Source organism: Macaca nemestrina, chromosome 18 (genome assembly GCF_043159975.1).
Source record: "Macaca nemestrina isolate mMacNem1 chromosome 18, mMacNem.hap1, whole genome shotgun sequence".
In the NCBI taxonomy this organism is placed as follows: domain Eukaryota; kingdom Metazoa; phylum Chordata; class Mammalia; order Primates; family Cercopithecidae; genus Macaca; species Macaca nemestrina.
In genome coordinates, this window is record NC_092142.1 from 29,298,624 (window position 1) to 29,312,483 (window position 13,860).

At 49.4% G+C, this 13,860-nt stretch overlaps 1 protein-coding gene across 3 annotated transcripts in view; it reads left to right on the plus strand.

The window, feature by feature from the left end:
* The window catches only part of LOC105482964 (integrin subunit alpha X), a 29,920-nt gene extending 21,071 nt beyond the window's left edge, over window positions 1-8,849 (plus strand). For 2 of the 3 annotated variants that reach the window (XM_011743484.3, XM_071084448.1), the window contains 11 exons: window positions 360-476; window positions 561-640; window positions 743-826; window positions 5,458-5,536; window positions 5,647-5,754; window positions 5,871-5,954; window positions 6,155-6,268; window positions 6,412-6,513; window positions 6,785-6,895; window positions 7,746-7,839; window positions 8,185-8,849. In XM_011743484.3, coding sequence (XP_011741786.2) covers window positions 360-476; window positions 561-640; window positions 743-826; window positions 5,458-5,536; window positions 5,647-5,754; window positions 5,871-5,954; window positions 6,155-6,268; window positions 6,412-6,513; window positions 6,785-6,895; window positions 7,746-7,823 — 957 coding nt within the window. In that variant the 3' untranslated portion in view covers window positions 7,824-7,839; window positions 8,185-8,849. The remainder of the gene's footprint in view (window positions 1-359; window positions 477-560; window positions 641-742; window positions 827-5,457; window positions 5,537-5,646; window positions 5,755-5,870; window positions 5,955-6,154; window positions 6,269-6,411; window positions 6,514-6,784; window positions 6,896-7,745; window positions 7,840-8,184) is intronic. The other variant, XM_011743485.3, reaches the window with a different exon arrangement.
* Window positions 8,850-13,860: the final 5,011 nt, after the last annotated feature.

The window sequence follows — 13,860 nt, forward strand, 5'->3', positions numbered from 1 at the left end:
TAGTGAGATCCCATCTATAAAAAAAATGTTAAGAAAATTACCCAGGCATGGTGGTGTGTGCCTGTACTCAGCTACTCAGGAGGCTGAGGCGAGAGGATGGCTTGAGGTCAGGAGTTTGAGGCTGCAGTGAGCTGTGATTGCATCACTGCTCTCTAGCCTAGGTGACACAGTGAGACCTGGTCTCAAAAAACAAACAAACAAACAAAAACATAAGCTTAAGGCGGGCTCCAGGAAGCTTCATCACTACTTCATGGCGTGTCTTTGGAATGTTGTTATATTAGGTTGGTGCAAAAGTAATTGTGGTTTTTGCCATTGCTTTCAGTTTCAACTAATATTCGCCTACTTTTTCTCATGCCTAGAAACAGGGGCAGCTGCGTTCCCTGCGCCTGACATGTGACAGCGCCCCAGCTGGAAACCAGGGCACCTGGACTACCAGTTGCAGAATCAACCACCTCATCTTCCGTGGTGGCGCCCAGGTCAGCCTGGCTTCTGTCCCCTTGCCGCTCCCCTGCCCCACCCTGTCTTTACTGCTCTGTGACCTCTCAGTTCCTTTTCCTCAGATCACCTTCTTGGCTACCTTTGACGTCTCCCCCAAGGCTGTCCTGGGAGACCGGCTGCTTCTGACAGCCAATGTGAGCAGGTGAGCCTGGCCAGGCCAGGGGCAGTGCCCCTCATCTCCAGCCTCACACCCCATTCTCCTCCTCTGGGGCCTTTGGCAACTGGGTCTCTCCTCTTTCTCCAGTGAGAACAACACCCCCAGGACGAACAAGACCAGCTTCCAGCTGGCGCTCCCGCTGAAGTATGCCGTCTACACTGTGGCTAGCAGGTCAGCAGGTACCCCACCACAGGAAAAAGGGTTCTTCTCTCTGACCCGGATGGGGGTGATTCTTGCCCCCTGCAGCAGCTGAACATGAGATGTGGTAGGTTTTGTGTGGTGGATAAAACTGCCAGCAGCACTTACCAGTCAACACATTTGTTTTGTTTTGGTTTTTGTTTCCTTTTATCTTTGATTCAATTTTTATTATTATTATTGTTTTTTGAGACAGAGTTTTCTCTTGTTGTCCAGGCTGGAGTGCAGTGGCACGATCTCGGCTCACTGCAAACTCTGCCTCCCGGGTTCAAGTGATTCTTCTGCCTCCGCCTCCTGAGTAGCTGGGATTACAGGTGCACGCCACCACACCCAGTTAATTTTTGAATTTTTAGTAGAGACGGGGTTTCACCATGTTGGCTAGAATGGTCTCCAACACCTGACCTCAGGTAATCCACCTGCCTCGGTCTCCCAAAGTGATGGGATTACAGGCATGAGCCACCATACCCAGCCTATTTTCTAAATTTTTATTTCAACTTTGATGTTAGATTGGGGGGTACCTGTACAGATTTGTTACATGGGAATATTGCATGATGCTGAGGTTTGGGGTACAAATCCCACCACTCTGGTAGTGAACATGGAACCCGATAGGTAGTTTTTCAGCCCATGCCCCTCCCTGCACCCTCCAGTCCACAGTGTCTATTGTTTCCATCTTTGTGTCCATGTTTGCTCAGTGCTTACCTCCCACGTGTAAGTGAGAACATGCGGTATTTACTTTTCTGTTCCTGCGCTAATTTGCTTAGGATTATGGACTCCAGCTCCATCCATGTTACTGCAGAGGACATGATTTCATTCTCTTCGTGGCTGCATAGTATTCCGTGGGTGTATATGCCCCATGTATATGTACATTTTCCTTATCCCACGGATGGGCATCTAGGCTGATTCCATGTCTTCGCTATTGTGAATAGCACAGCAGTGAACATATGAGTACATGTCTCTTTTTGGTAGAATGGTTTATTTTGGGAAAGGGGGGATATATCCACTAATGAGATTACTCAGTCAAATGGTAGCTCTGTGTTTAAGTTTGTTGAGAAATGTCCAAACTACTTTCCACAGTAGCTGAACTAATTTACTTTCCCACCAACAGTGTGTAAGGGTTCCTTTTTCTCTGCAGCCTCATCAGCATCTGCTGTTTTTGACTTTTTAATAATATTCACTCTGACTGGTGTGAGATAGTTTCTCATTTTGGTTGATTTGCATTTCTCTGATGATTAGTGATGCTGAGCATTTTTTCATACATTTTTTGGCCATGTATGATGTTCTGTTTTTTTACTTTTTTGTTAATTTTTTTATTACTGAAACACCATATATATTCTTTTGAGAAGTGTCTATTGGTATCCTTTGCCCATTTTTTTTTTTTTTTTTTTTTTTTTTGAGACGGAGTCTTGCTCTGTTACCCAGGCTGGAGTGCAGTGGCGTGATCTTGGGTCACTGCAACCTCTGCCTCCCAAGTTCAAGTTCAAGTGATTCTTTTGCCTCAGCCTCTGGAGTAGCTGGGATTACAGGCATGCACCACCACGCTCAGCTAATTTTTGTATTTTTAGTGGAGACAGGGTTTCATCATGTTGGCCAGGCTGGTTTCAAACTCCTGACCTCAAGTGATCCATCCACTCCGGCCTCCCAAGGTGCTGGGATTATGGGCATGAGCTATCATGTCTGGCTGTCAACAAGTGTTTATTGTGGGCTAGTTATGATAATAATTGTAATGTTATTATCATTATATCCCAGTTTTAATAGAGGTTACTGAAGCCTTTCTCAAAAGCACCAAGATTCTCTTGGCTTCCCCAGGAGATACGAGACATGTCCCTACCTTTGATGTTCTTCTAAGCCTCACTGGGGAGCAAAGTTATCCTGGTCCAAGCCCGAATTCCATCTAGGGCCACTGTGGTTCTGTATTGCAGGGGCGCAGGGGATGTGCGTTTCCGAGATGGGGCTAGGACCCCTTGTAAGGAGAGGCCTCAGTTAACACGGAAGCGTCCACAGCATCGAGAGGCCCTTGGCATCTGGACTGGACATTTCTTCTTGTTCTGGGAATACACTTGTATCCTGCAGGGCTTTTAGAAGCCCCTCTTCCTCTTCCCAGTACCCTTGGGGAAGGATAGGGACAGATGACCTGCCTGCCACAGAGGTTGTATGTCAGGGAGAAGCTGGATAAAAACATAGGGCTGGCTGGGTGTGGTGGCTCACACCTGTAATCCCAGCACTTTGGGAGGCTGAGGCGGGTGGATCATCTGAGGTCAGGAGTTTGAGACTAGCCTGGCTATGGCCAACATGGAGAAACCCCATCTCTGCTAAAATACAAAATTGGCCGGGAGTGGTGGCAGGCACTTGTAATCCCAGCTACTTGGGAGGCTGAGGCATGAGAATCGCTTGAACCCGGGAGGTGGAAGTTGCAGTGAGCCGAGATTGCACCATTGCACTCCAGCCCGGGTGACAAGAGTGAAACTCCATCTCAAAAAAAAAAAAAAAAAAAAAGGCCTTGAAATGCTGCCAGAGAAGATGAGATAAGGTGTTTGAAACTAAAAGATCAAGTGTTTCAGCAGACACCTTCCTTCAGCCAATGCCTTCCTCAAATTTGCTATGTGCCAGGCATGGTGCTGCGGTTATTTTCCACACATTCATTTGACATTCATCGATGATTTACTGATCCCCCATTACCTGTGATCAAAACCAGACACGAACCCTCGCCCTTGTGGGGTGTGCCTTGCTGGATGTTCTCCTGTGCCTGGTGTTTCCCACTCTCACCTGCACCTACACGCGTGGAGGCTCCCAGCCAGGTGCATGCTCTGAGCTGGTGTGCTGGGGTGTGCCCCAGGCTCTCATACCCCTTAGTGGGGGACCCACAGGCAGGCCCCACCTCCTCTAGGCATGTGTGGTCCACAGCTCGGCCACACACAGCAGATGTGACTCTGTGGGTTGGGGCACAGGGAGTGCCAGGTTGGGGCATTTTGCGGGGAGGCCGAGGTGAGAGGATCGCTTGAGGCTGGGAGTTCAGGATCAGCCTGAGCAACATAGTGAGACCCCATCTCTACAAAAAATTGGCAGAGGAGGAATGAGGTTTCAGAGTAGGCGTAGTGGGCTGGCATTTGGACTATACAGGTGCCGGAAGAGTGAAGCAGTGAGGCAGTGGTGAGACCGGCCACCCGTTGGGGGTCCCAGCTGCCCACTGGGTCTCCGGGCTTGTGCCCAAAACGGGCTCAGGAGGTGTTAAACTGAGACTTCATAAAGAGTCTGCTGTGGCCCCTCCCTCACCTCCGAGCCCCAGGCCTGGAAAAACCAAGGAAATGGGAGAAAAGGGCCCCCAGGGAGGCATGTGGGGGACTGGGAAGGGGCAATGCTCAGTAGCATTTCGTCAACAGTGTCAGCCTGGGTCACCCCAACCCTGTGCTGTGTCCCACAGAGCCCTGGGATCCTACATCCCCACAAAGGGCTGGAAGGAAAGCAGAGGGGCAGGCCCTGGCCCCTGCTCTCCTGCGGTCAGTGGCAGAGCTCTCTGCTCCGTTCATTGCACCGACTACCCAGCCCCACTGGCAGCCTCTTCTGCAGGCAGCTATGAGCTCTTTGCACTCATTTTTTTTTTAAGAGCCAGGGTCTTGCTCTGTTACCCAGTCTGGAGTGCAGTGATGTGATCACAGCTCACAGCAGCCTTGAACTGCTCTTGGGCTCAAGCGAGCCTCCCACCTCAGCCTCCCAAGTAGTTGAAACTAAAGATGTGTGCCACCATGCCTGGCTAATTTTAAAAATTGTTTTGTAGAGACAGGGTCTCACTATGTTGCCCAGGTTGATCCTGAACCCTGGCCTCAAGTGATCCTCCCACCTCGACCTCCCAAAGTACTGGGATTGCAGGTGTGAGCCACTGTACTCAGCCAATTAGCACTTGTGTGAAGTGCAGTGGCACCATCTCTGCTCACTGTAACCTCTGCCTCCTGGCTGCAGGCAATTCTTGTGCCTCAGTCTCCCAAGTAGCTGGGATTACAAGCACCCGCCACCGCACCTGGCTAATTTTCGTATTTTTAGTAGAGATGGGGTTTCTCCATGTTGGCCAGGCTGATCTTGAACTTCTGACCTCAGGTGATCCGCCTGTCTCAGCCTGTCAAAGTGCTGGGATTATAGGCGTGAGCCACCATGCCTGGCCTCTAAACTCTCTCTCTCTCTTTTTTTTTTTTTGAGAAAGAGTCTTGCTGTGTCATGCAGTGGCATGATCTCAGCTCACTGCAACCTCTGTCTCCCGGGCTCAAACAATTCTCTTGCCTCAGCCTCCCGAGTAGCTGGGAATACAGGCGCACACCACCACGCCCGGCTAATTTTTGTATTTTTAATAGAGACAGGGTTTCGCCATGTTGGCCAGGGTGATCTCGAACTCCTGATCTCAGGTGATCCCCCCCATTTCAGCATCTCCAAGTGCTGGGATTACAGGCATGAGCCACCGCGCTTGGCCTCTAAACTCTCTTTTAACCGAACTCAGCCACAGCCCTCATTCCAGGACACGCCAAGGCCCCACCGACCACCTGTCCTCTCATGGTCTAGCCAACGCCTTCTGCAGATGCCCTGTGGTAGTTCACATCCACCTATGCCTCTTCTCTCTCCAGCCACGAACAATCCACCAAGTACCTCAACTTCTCAGACTCTGAGGAGAAGGAGAGCCGTGTGGCCATGCACAGATACCAGGCAGGTGGTGGAGACACAGGAGCCTGGGCTGGGGTGGGAGGCTGGGAGCCGGAGACTGGGGAGGGATGTGGGCTTTGGCGTGGGCTCTGCCCTCAGCGCCCTCTGTGCAGGTTAATAACCTGGGACAGAGGGACCTGCCTGTCAGCATCAACTTCTGGGTGCCTGTGGAGCTGAACCAGGAGGCTGTGTGGATGGAGGTGGAGGTCTCCCAGCCCCAGGTACCCAAGGACTGCATGTGGCTCCTCCACGAATGCCCTTTCTACCTGGATTCCTTGTGCCCCATGTGAGTCTCTGACGTCCAAGCTGAGACACTTGTTCTCTGCATTTTCCCCAGAACCCATCCCTTCGGTGCTCCTCAGAGAAAATTGCACCCCCAGCGTCTGACTTCCTGGCACACATTCAGAAGAATCCCGTGCTGGTGAGGAGGGCTCTGGGCCGGCCCTCACTGTAGGCCACACATCAGAGGAATTTGACCCAGGCGTTCATATTCCACATCCATCCTGCTGAAGTACCCTCTTGCATTCGGATGTGGCCGCTGCCCTCAAATCACACTGTGTAATGCTGCCTCCCACCTTCACACTCATCTTTCTCAGCCCCATGCTATGTATCTGCCCCCAGGACTGCTCCATTGCTGGCTGCCTGCGGTTCTGCTGTGACATCCCCTCCTTCAGCGTCCAGGAGGAGCTGGATTTCACCCTGAAGGGCAACCTCAGTTTCGGCTGGGTCCGCCAGGTGTGTGGGCGCAACGACAGAGCCCATGCCCCAGACTCAGGCGGGACCTGGCATGTCTGTGCCCATCTGCAAGCCAGGGCATCCCTGGAGCTCTGAGCCTCCCCCAGAGCCAGTTCCACAGGTTTCCCCCAACCTCTTTGCAGACATCACAGAAGAAGGTGTCGGTTGTGAGTGTGGCTGAAATTACGTTCGACACATCCGTGTACTCCCAGCTTCCAGGACAGGAGGCATTTATGAGAGCTCAGGTAGAGACCGTGTCGGGGGCAGCGACCAGGCTGGACAGAGGGCCCCTAGGGCTACATCCGTGGTGCTGGGTGGGGGTTTGCAAGCCTTGGGGGAGGAGGGTGAAGGTCTCTGGGCAAGACAGCTGTCCCTCAGGGCACGGGTGCTGCTGCATCTCACCTCTTGGAGCAGGGCCTGGGGAAGGAGGAGAGGGAGTTAAAAGTTGGGGAGCCTGGGAGGAGTCTGGGATAGCAGGAGGACGGGAGTGCTCTGACGGGGTCACCTCCACTTCAGACGACAACGGTGCTGGAGAAGTACGAGGTCCACAACCCCACCCCCCTCATCGTAGGCAGCTCCATTGGGGGTCTGCTGCTGCTGGCGCTCATCACAGCAGCACTGTACAAAGTGAGTGTTTTATGCCACTCCTGACACCACCAGCATCTGGTCCCGCTCTTTTCGCAGAGTGAGAAGGAGTCCACTGAAGGCACTTTCTTACTGGGTCACTTCATATGAGAAACTGCCTCCCACCTGCAATGTCACCTGTCCCCAATGGCCCCCCACTTTGTGATTCCCAGGTTTCCTCTAATCTTTCTCCCTTTCTTTCCCGCTCTTCTCCATCATTCTACATGTTTCCCTTGACAGCAGACTATCATATAAAAGCACAGACCTGGGTTTGAATGTCGACATCACCACGGGTTCTTTTTGTCTTTGACCATAGGCCAGTGTCTGCTCCACTCTGGGCCTTGATTTCTCAGTGTGAAAGTGATTCTACCCAGCTCATAGAATTTGGGCTACATCTAGGCCGGGTGTGGTGGTTCATGGCTGTAATCACAGCAGTTTGGGAGACCGAGGCAGGTGGATCACTTGAGGTCAGGAGTTAGAGACCAGCCTGGCCTATCTGGTGAAACCCCGTCTCTACTAAAAATACAAAAATTAGTTGGGCATGGTGGCAGGTGGCTGTAATCCCAGGTACTGAGGAGGCTGAGGCAGGAGAATTGCTTGAACCCAGGAGGTGGAGGTTGCAGTGAACCGAGATCACGCCACCGCACTCCAGCCTGGGCAACAGAGTGAGACTCCACCTCAAAAAGAAAAGAATTTTGGCTAAATCTAGATGACACGATGCATGTAAAGTTCCTAGTGCAGTGCTTTGAACCTAGCAAGGATTCCAGAAATAGTGACCCCTCTCCCTCAGTCATCTCTTTTCCTGTCTTCCACTGAATGGACTTCCTGAGTTTCTTCTCCGTCCTCCCCCCAGGTTGGCTTCTTCAAGCGTCAGTACAAGCAAATGATGGAGGAGGCAAATGGACAAATTGCTCCAGAAAACGGGACATAGACCCCCAGCCCACCCAGTGAGAAATCATCTCCTCTTTGCCTTGGACTTCCTCTCCCCTGTGAGGTTTCCCCACTTGCTTACTCTCACCTGTCAGGCCTGAGGGGGAAGAACCATCCCACCTCGGAGAGAGGCTGGGATCAGCCTGCTTCCTGTGTTTGGGAGAAAGCATCTTGCTTGGGAATGGGCCTTTGTCTTGTCAAGGTTCCAAATGGAAACCCTTTGGACAGGGTCCCTGCTGTGTTCCCCAAAGGGTTTGACTTGCAATTTCTACCTAGAAATACATGGACAATACCCCAGGCCTGGCACGAATGATCTTTCTTTTCTTTTCTTTCTTTCTTTCTTTTTTTTTTTTTTGAGACAGAGTCTCTTTCTGTCGCCCAGGCTGGAGTGCAATGGCGTGATCTCAGCTCACTGCAACCTCCGCCTCCCGGGTTCAAGTAATTCTGTTGTCTCAGCCTCCTGAGTAGCTGGGACTACAGGCGCCCGCCACCTCGCCCGGCCTCATCTTTCTAAAATACAGTTCTGAACCCGCTGCTCATCCCCACCTGTCTTCAACGGCTCCCCATTACCCTCAGGACAGTGTCTGAACTCTCCAGCTTCGTGGGAGAAGTCCCCTTCCATCCCAGAGGGTGGGCTTCAGGGCACGCAGCATGAGAGGCTCTGCGTCCCCTATCACCCTAATTTCCAGTGAATTAGTGTCATGTCAGCATCAGCTCATGGCTTCATCGTGGAGCTCTCAGTTCCGATTTCCCAGACTGAATTGGGAGTGAGATGCCTGCACGCTGGGTTCTGCAGAGCTGGCCTCCCGCGTGGAGCAGCATGGCTGGCTGGGAGTGAGGAGCGCCCTCTAGGGAGGGACATGGCCCCGGTGCAGCTGCAGCTCACCCAGCCCCAGGGGCAGAAGAGACCCAACCACTTCTATTTTTTGAGGTTACGAATATAGTAACTGAAGAAATGCCACGACATGATTTTTTTAAAGTGTACTTTAAATGTTTGTGTTAATAAATTAAAACATACACAAAAAGACGCATCTACCGCTCTTGGGATGTATGTCAAAGGTCTAAAAAAAAGGCTTCTGTGGATATGAGTCCTGAAGGATGACCTATGGGGTCCCTTTACCATGGTGGACCCTGACCAGCGGGCCAGGACAAGAGGTTAACCGGAGTAGGGTTGTGAATATCCCTCTTGGGAGTAACCTGACCTCTTAATCTGCTCATTCCACTCTCAGGGCTGGTGCTGGTGGAGCTGTCGGGTGGAAGGGCATAGAATAGAGAAGGGACAACCCCCCAGTGGCTACTCTTCCACCTGGAAAGGTCTCTGGAGTGACCAATACTCACAAGCGTTTCCTACAAGTCCTAGGATATGTTGAAGGGCACACTGTCTGTGAGTGGTTGAAGAGCACTTTGGGGTCCCGCATTGAGAGCTGCTGCCCACAGTAAGGTCATTCTGGCTATTATGTCACCATCCTGGCATAAAGTTCATCATGGTTCTTGGCACTGAGCTGGGGGCACACAGGACAAGCTATTCCTGTCCTTGGAGTGATGCCACTTGCAGTTGTCACCAGCAAGGGACCCGGGCTGTGTGGATATTTCAATTAGAAAAACAGAAGGGAGGCGGTTGAGTGATTTGAAGGGAAGGTGGAAAGTGGCCCTTTACCTCCAGCCAAAAATCTCTCTCCTGTACATCAGCAGAGGGTCCAAAATCCCTGTGGATTTTGTAGCTTTTGAGTCCGCAGGACGACTATTATGCAGTTTCCCCAGATAGGGAGTCAGATGATGAGACTTTGTAAGAATTCAGCCCTAGTGGCTGGGCATAGTGGTTCATGCCTGTAATCCCAGCACTTTGGGAGGCCGAGGCAGGAGGATTGTGCTCAGAAATTTGAGACCACCCTGGGCAACATATTGAAATCTTGTCTCTACAAAAAAATTTAAAAATTACCCAGGCATGGTGGCATGTGCCTGTAGTCCCAGCTACTTTGTAGGTTGAAGCAGGAGGATCACTTGAGCCTGGGAGGTTGAGGATACAGTGAGCTGTGATTGGACCACCGCACTCCAGCCCGGGCAACAGAGCAAGATCGTGTCTCAAAAAAAAAAAAAAAAAAAAAAAAAAAAAAAATTGACCCTAGAGTGGTGTTTCTCAAAATGTGTTCCACGAACCACTGGTGGTCAGTGACGGTCTTCTAAGTGATAGGTTTTAGATAAAAAGAGCAAGAAACCCATACATTTCAAACATTTGAAACTGGTGATTTGCACAGAAATAGTGTTGCAGCCTTAATAATTGTGTGGCACATGGACTCCAGGGACTCCAGTGGGCTCTTGTCTAAGTTCAGGCAACAAGTTGTTGTTTTCTATTTTATTTTATTATTATTATTTTTTGAGACAGTCTCACTCTGTCGCCCAGGCTGGAGTGCAGTGGTACGATCTCGGCTCACTGCAACTTCTGTCTCCCGGGTTCAAGTGATCCCCCTGCCTCAGCCTCCCAAGTAGCTGGGAGTACAGGGGTGCACCACCATGCCCATTTTTATTTATTTATTTATTCTTGAGACAAAGTCTCGCTCTGTTACCCAGGCTGGAGTATAGTGGCATGATCTTGGCTCACTGCAACCTCCGCCTCCCAGGTTCCAGTTCAAGCGATTCTCCTGCCTCAGCCTCTGGAATAGCTGGGATTACAGGCATGCACCACCACGCCCAGCTGATTTTTGTATTTTCAATAGAGATGAGTTTCACCATGTTGGCCAGGCTGGTCTCGAACTCCTGATCTCATGATCCGCCCGCCTCAGCCTCTGAAAGTTCTGGGATTAGAGGTGGGAGCCACTGCACTTGGCCGACGAGATGTTATTTTCTGATATTCTTCCTTTGTATGTTATTGTGTACATTTATTACGTTTGCATTTTCAGGGTTGGCTATTGTGTTGCATTAGCATAAAGACACTCCCACTGGTGCCATGACAGTTTACAAATGCCATTGTAACACCCCATAGCAACGGTCAGCAAGTTACCTCGTGTGGTTCTGGAAACTCCCCACTCTTTTTTCAGAAAGTTCTGAATAGCCCACCCCTTAATTTGCACGTAATTAAAAGTCAGTAGAAGTACAGTTAGCCAGCAGCCCACTGGCTGCTACTGTGGGCTCACTGCCTGTGGGTCATCCTGCTCTGCAAGGAACAGCCACCTTGCTGCCACTGCTGCTTCAATAAACATGCTTTCTTCCACCACAGGCTCACTCTTCAGTTCTTTCCTGAGTAAAGCTAAGAACCCTCCCTGGCTAAGCCCCAATTTTGGAGCTTGCCTGCCCTGCATCAGTAGGATGGGCTAACTACTTATGGTGCACTCAGGCTAAAGAGGCTGATGCTTGCAGGGCGGTATTCACAGAGCACACGGCAGTTCACAGGATGCCTCTCACCCTTGACTCACTGCTTAAGAAAGGAGAGAAAATGGTGAACAGGATCAAATCATGGCCATTGCCTATTCATCTTTTCAGTGTTGTATGGAGAAATAGGCAAGTAGGAGATTGCTTTTCACATTAGTGTCAAAGAGAAAGATCGTTACTTGGAACTTAAAATTTAATTGTGATAAAATATACATAACATAAAATTTACCATCTTAACCATTTTTAAGTGTAGCCAATCTCAAGAGCTCTTTCTGTCTTGTAAAACTGAAACCCTATACCCATTAAACAACTCCCAATTCTGCTCTCTCCCTAACTCCTGGCAACCACAATTCTTTCTATCTCTGTGAATCTGACTGCTTTGGCATGTCATAGAAATAGACTCATACAGTGTTTGTCTTTTTGCGATGGGCATATTTCGCTTAGCATAATGTCCTTAAGGTTCACCCACGTGGTAGCATGTGTCAGAATTCCCCTCCTTTTGAAGGCTGAATAATATTCCATTGTGTGTATACCGCATTTTGTTTATCCATTTGCCCATCAATGAGCATTTGGGTTGCTTTTTTTGGCTCTTGTGAATGATGCACTGTGAACATGGGTGCACAAATATCTCTTCCAGACCATGCTTTCAATTCTCTTGGGTATACACCCAGAAGTGGAATTGATAAATCACGTGGTAATTTTTTTTTGAGACAGAATCTTGCTCTGTTGCCAGGCTGGAGTGCAGTGGCACAATCAGAGCTCACTGCAGCCTTGATTTTCTGGGCTCAAGTGATCCTCTTGCTTCAGCCTTCCGAGCTTCTGGGACTAAAGGTGTGTGCCACCATGCTTGGCTAATTTTTAAAAGATTTTGCCAAGCACGGTGGCTCATGCTTGTAATCCTAGCACTTTGGGAGGTTGAGGCAGGTGGATCACCTGAGGTCAGGAGTTTGAAACCAGCCTTGCCAACATGGTGAAATCCTGTCTGTACTAAAAATATAAAAATTAACTGGGCATGGTGGCATGTGCCTGTAGTTCCAGCTACAGACAGAAGAATTGCTGGAACCCGGGTGGCAGAGGCTGCAGTGAGCCAAGATTGCACCACTGCACTCCAGCCTGAGTGACAGAGTGAGACTCTGTCTCAAAAAAAAACATTGTAGAGATAGTGTCTCGCTGTGTTGCCCAGGCTGGTCTTGAACTCCTGCCCTAAAGTGATCCTCCTGCTTCTGCCTCCCCAAGTGCTGGGATTACAGGCATGAGCCACCATGCCCGGCCTAGCTAAATTGTCTTTAATGTTGCATGTCTGCAAAATGCACATCTATAAAGCCAGAACAAAGTTGAGCATCCAACTTTTTATGACTTAACTCATGACCTGGCAATTTTTGCAGCAAGGAACATGGGCTGGTGGTTTTAGGATAACTGAGTGAAAAGAAAGAAATACATTAACTAGATTGGATGCCTAGTGCCTGCTGGTCGTGGGTGTTCTCTGCTGGCCCCTGTTCATCTGTGCCTGTTAGCCCACCCATGAGTGAGTGGGGCAAAGTGGCCAAACTGATTCTCAAGAGAGGCATACATACAGAATCCAAGTTAGTCATGATTTCGTTTCTAGCCTGAGTGAATGTGTACATTTTATAAACTTTATCAGCTCAGAGGGAAAAAGCTGTCTCCACACAACATGGTTTATACAAACCTGTCAGGAATTCAGCATGATGAAGAAATGCACAAAACAAGTGTGAACAGATAAGTAAAAGGATCTACTGAAAATCTTCAGGATAGTATATAGTGTGACATGACCAAGAATTTGAAGTCAACGTCTGTATTTGTGCCCTCTGGACAAGGGTTTTATACCTGATGATATAAAAATTAATTCTGGGTCGGGCGTGGTGGCCCATGCCTGTAATCCCAGCACTTTGGGAGGCTGAGGAGGGTGAATCACCTGACATCAGGAGTTGCAGACCAACCTATATCAACTAATAATACAAAAAAAATTAGCCAGACGTGGGTGGCATGCACCTGTAATCCCAGCTACTCAGGAGGCTGAGGCAAGAGAACTGCTTGAACCTGGAGGTTGCAGTGAGCTGAGATTGCACCACTGAACTCCAGCCTGGGTGACAGAGTGAGACGCCATCTCAAAAAAAAATAATAATAATAATTTCGAGGCCAGATGCAGTGGCTGCAGGTGTGGTGGTTCATACCTGTAATTCCAGTACTTTGGGAGGCCAGAGGATTGCTTGAACCCAAGAATTCGAGATCAGCCTGAGCAACATAGTGAGACTCCATCTGTAGAAAACAAACAAACAAACAACAACAAAAAACCAGAGGTGGGAGGATCACTTGAGGCCAGGAGTTCGAGGCCGCAGTGAGCTATGGTCATGTCACTGCCCTCTAGCTTGGGCAACAGTGCGAGACTCTGTCTCGTAACAACAACAACAACAAAAATTAATTCTACTTTAACTGTCAGTTTCATGATATCTTTCCATCAAGAAAAACCTTTTCTATCTGATGAACTATTGGCTAGGTTTTCTTTTTCTCTGCTTTAGACTAATTCATTTAATTACTTTCATTTGCAAACTCTACCCTTCTTATCAACTTTGTATTTTAGATGTGTCTATTGACAGCCTGGCTTCCCTCAGCGATCATTGTGATGATGAAAGTAGATGAATAGGTAAAATTCA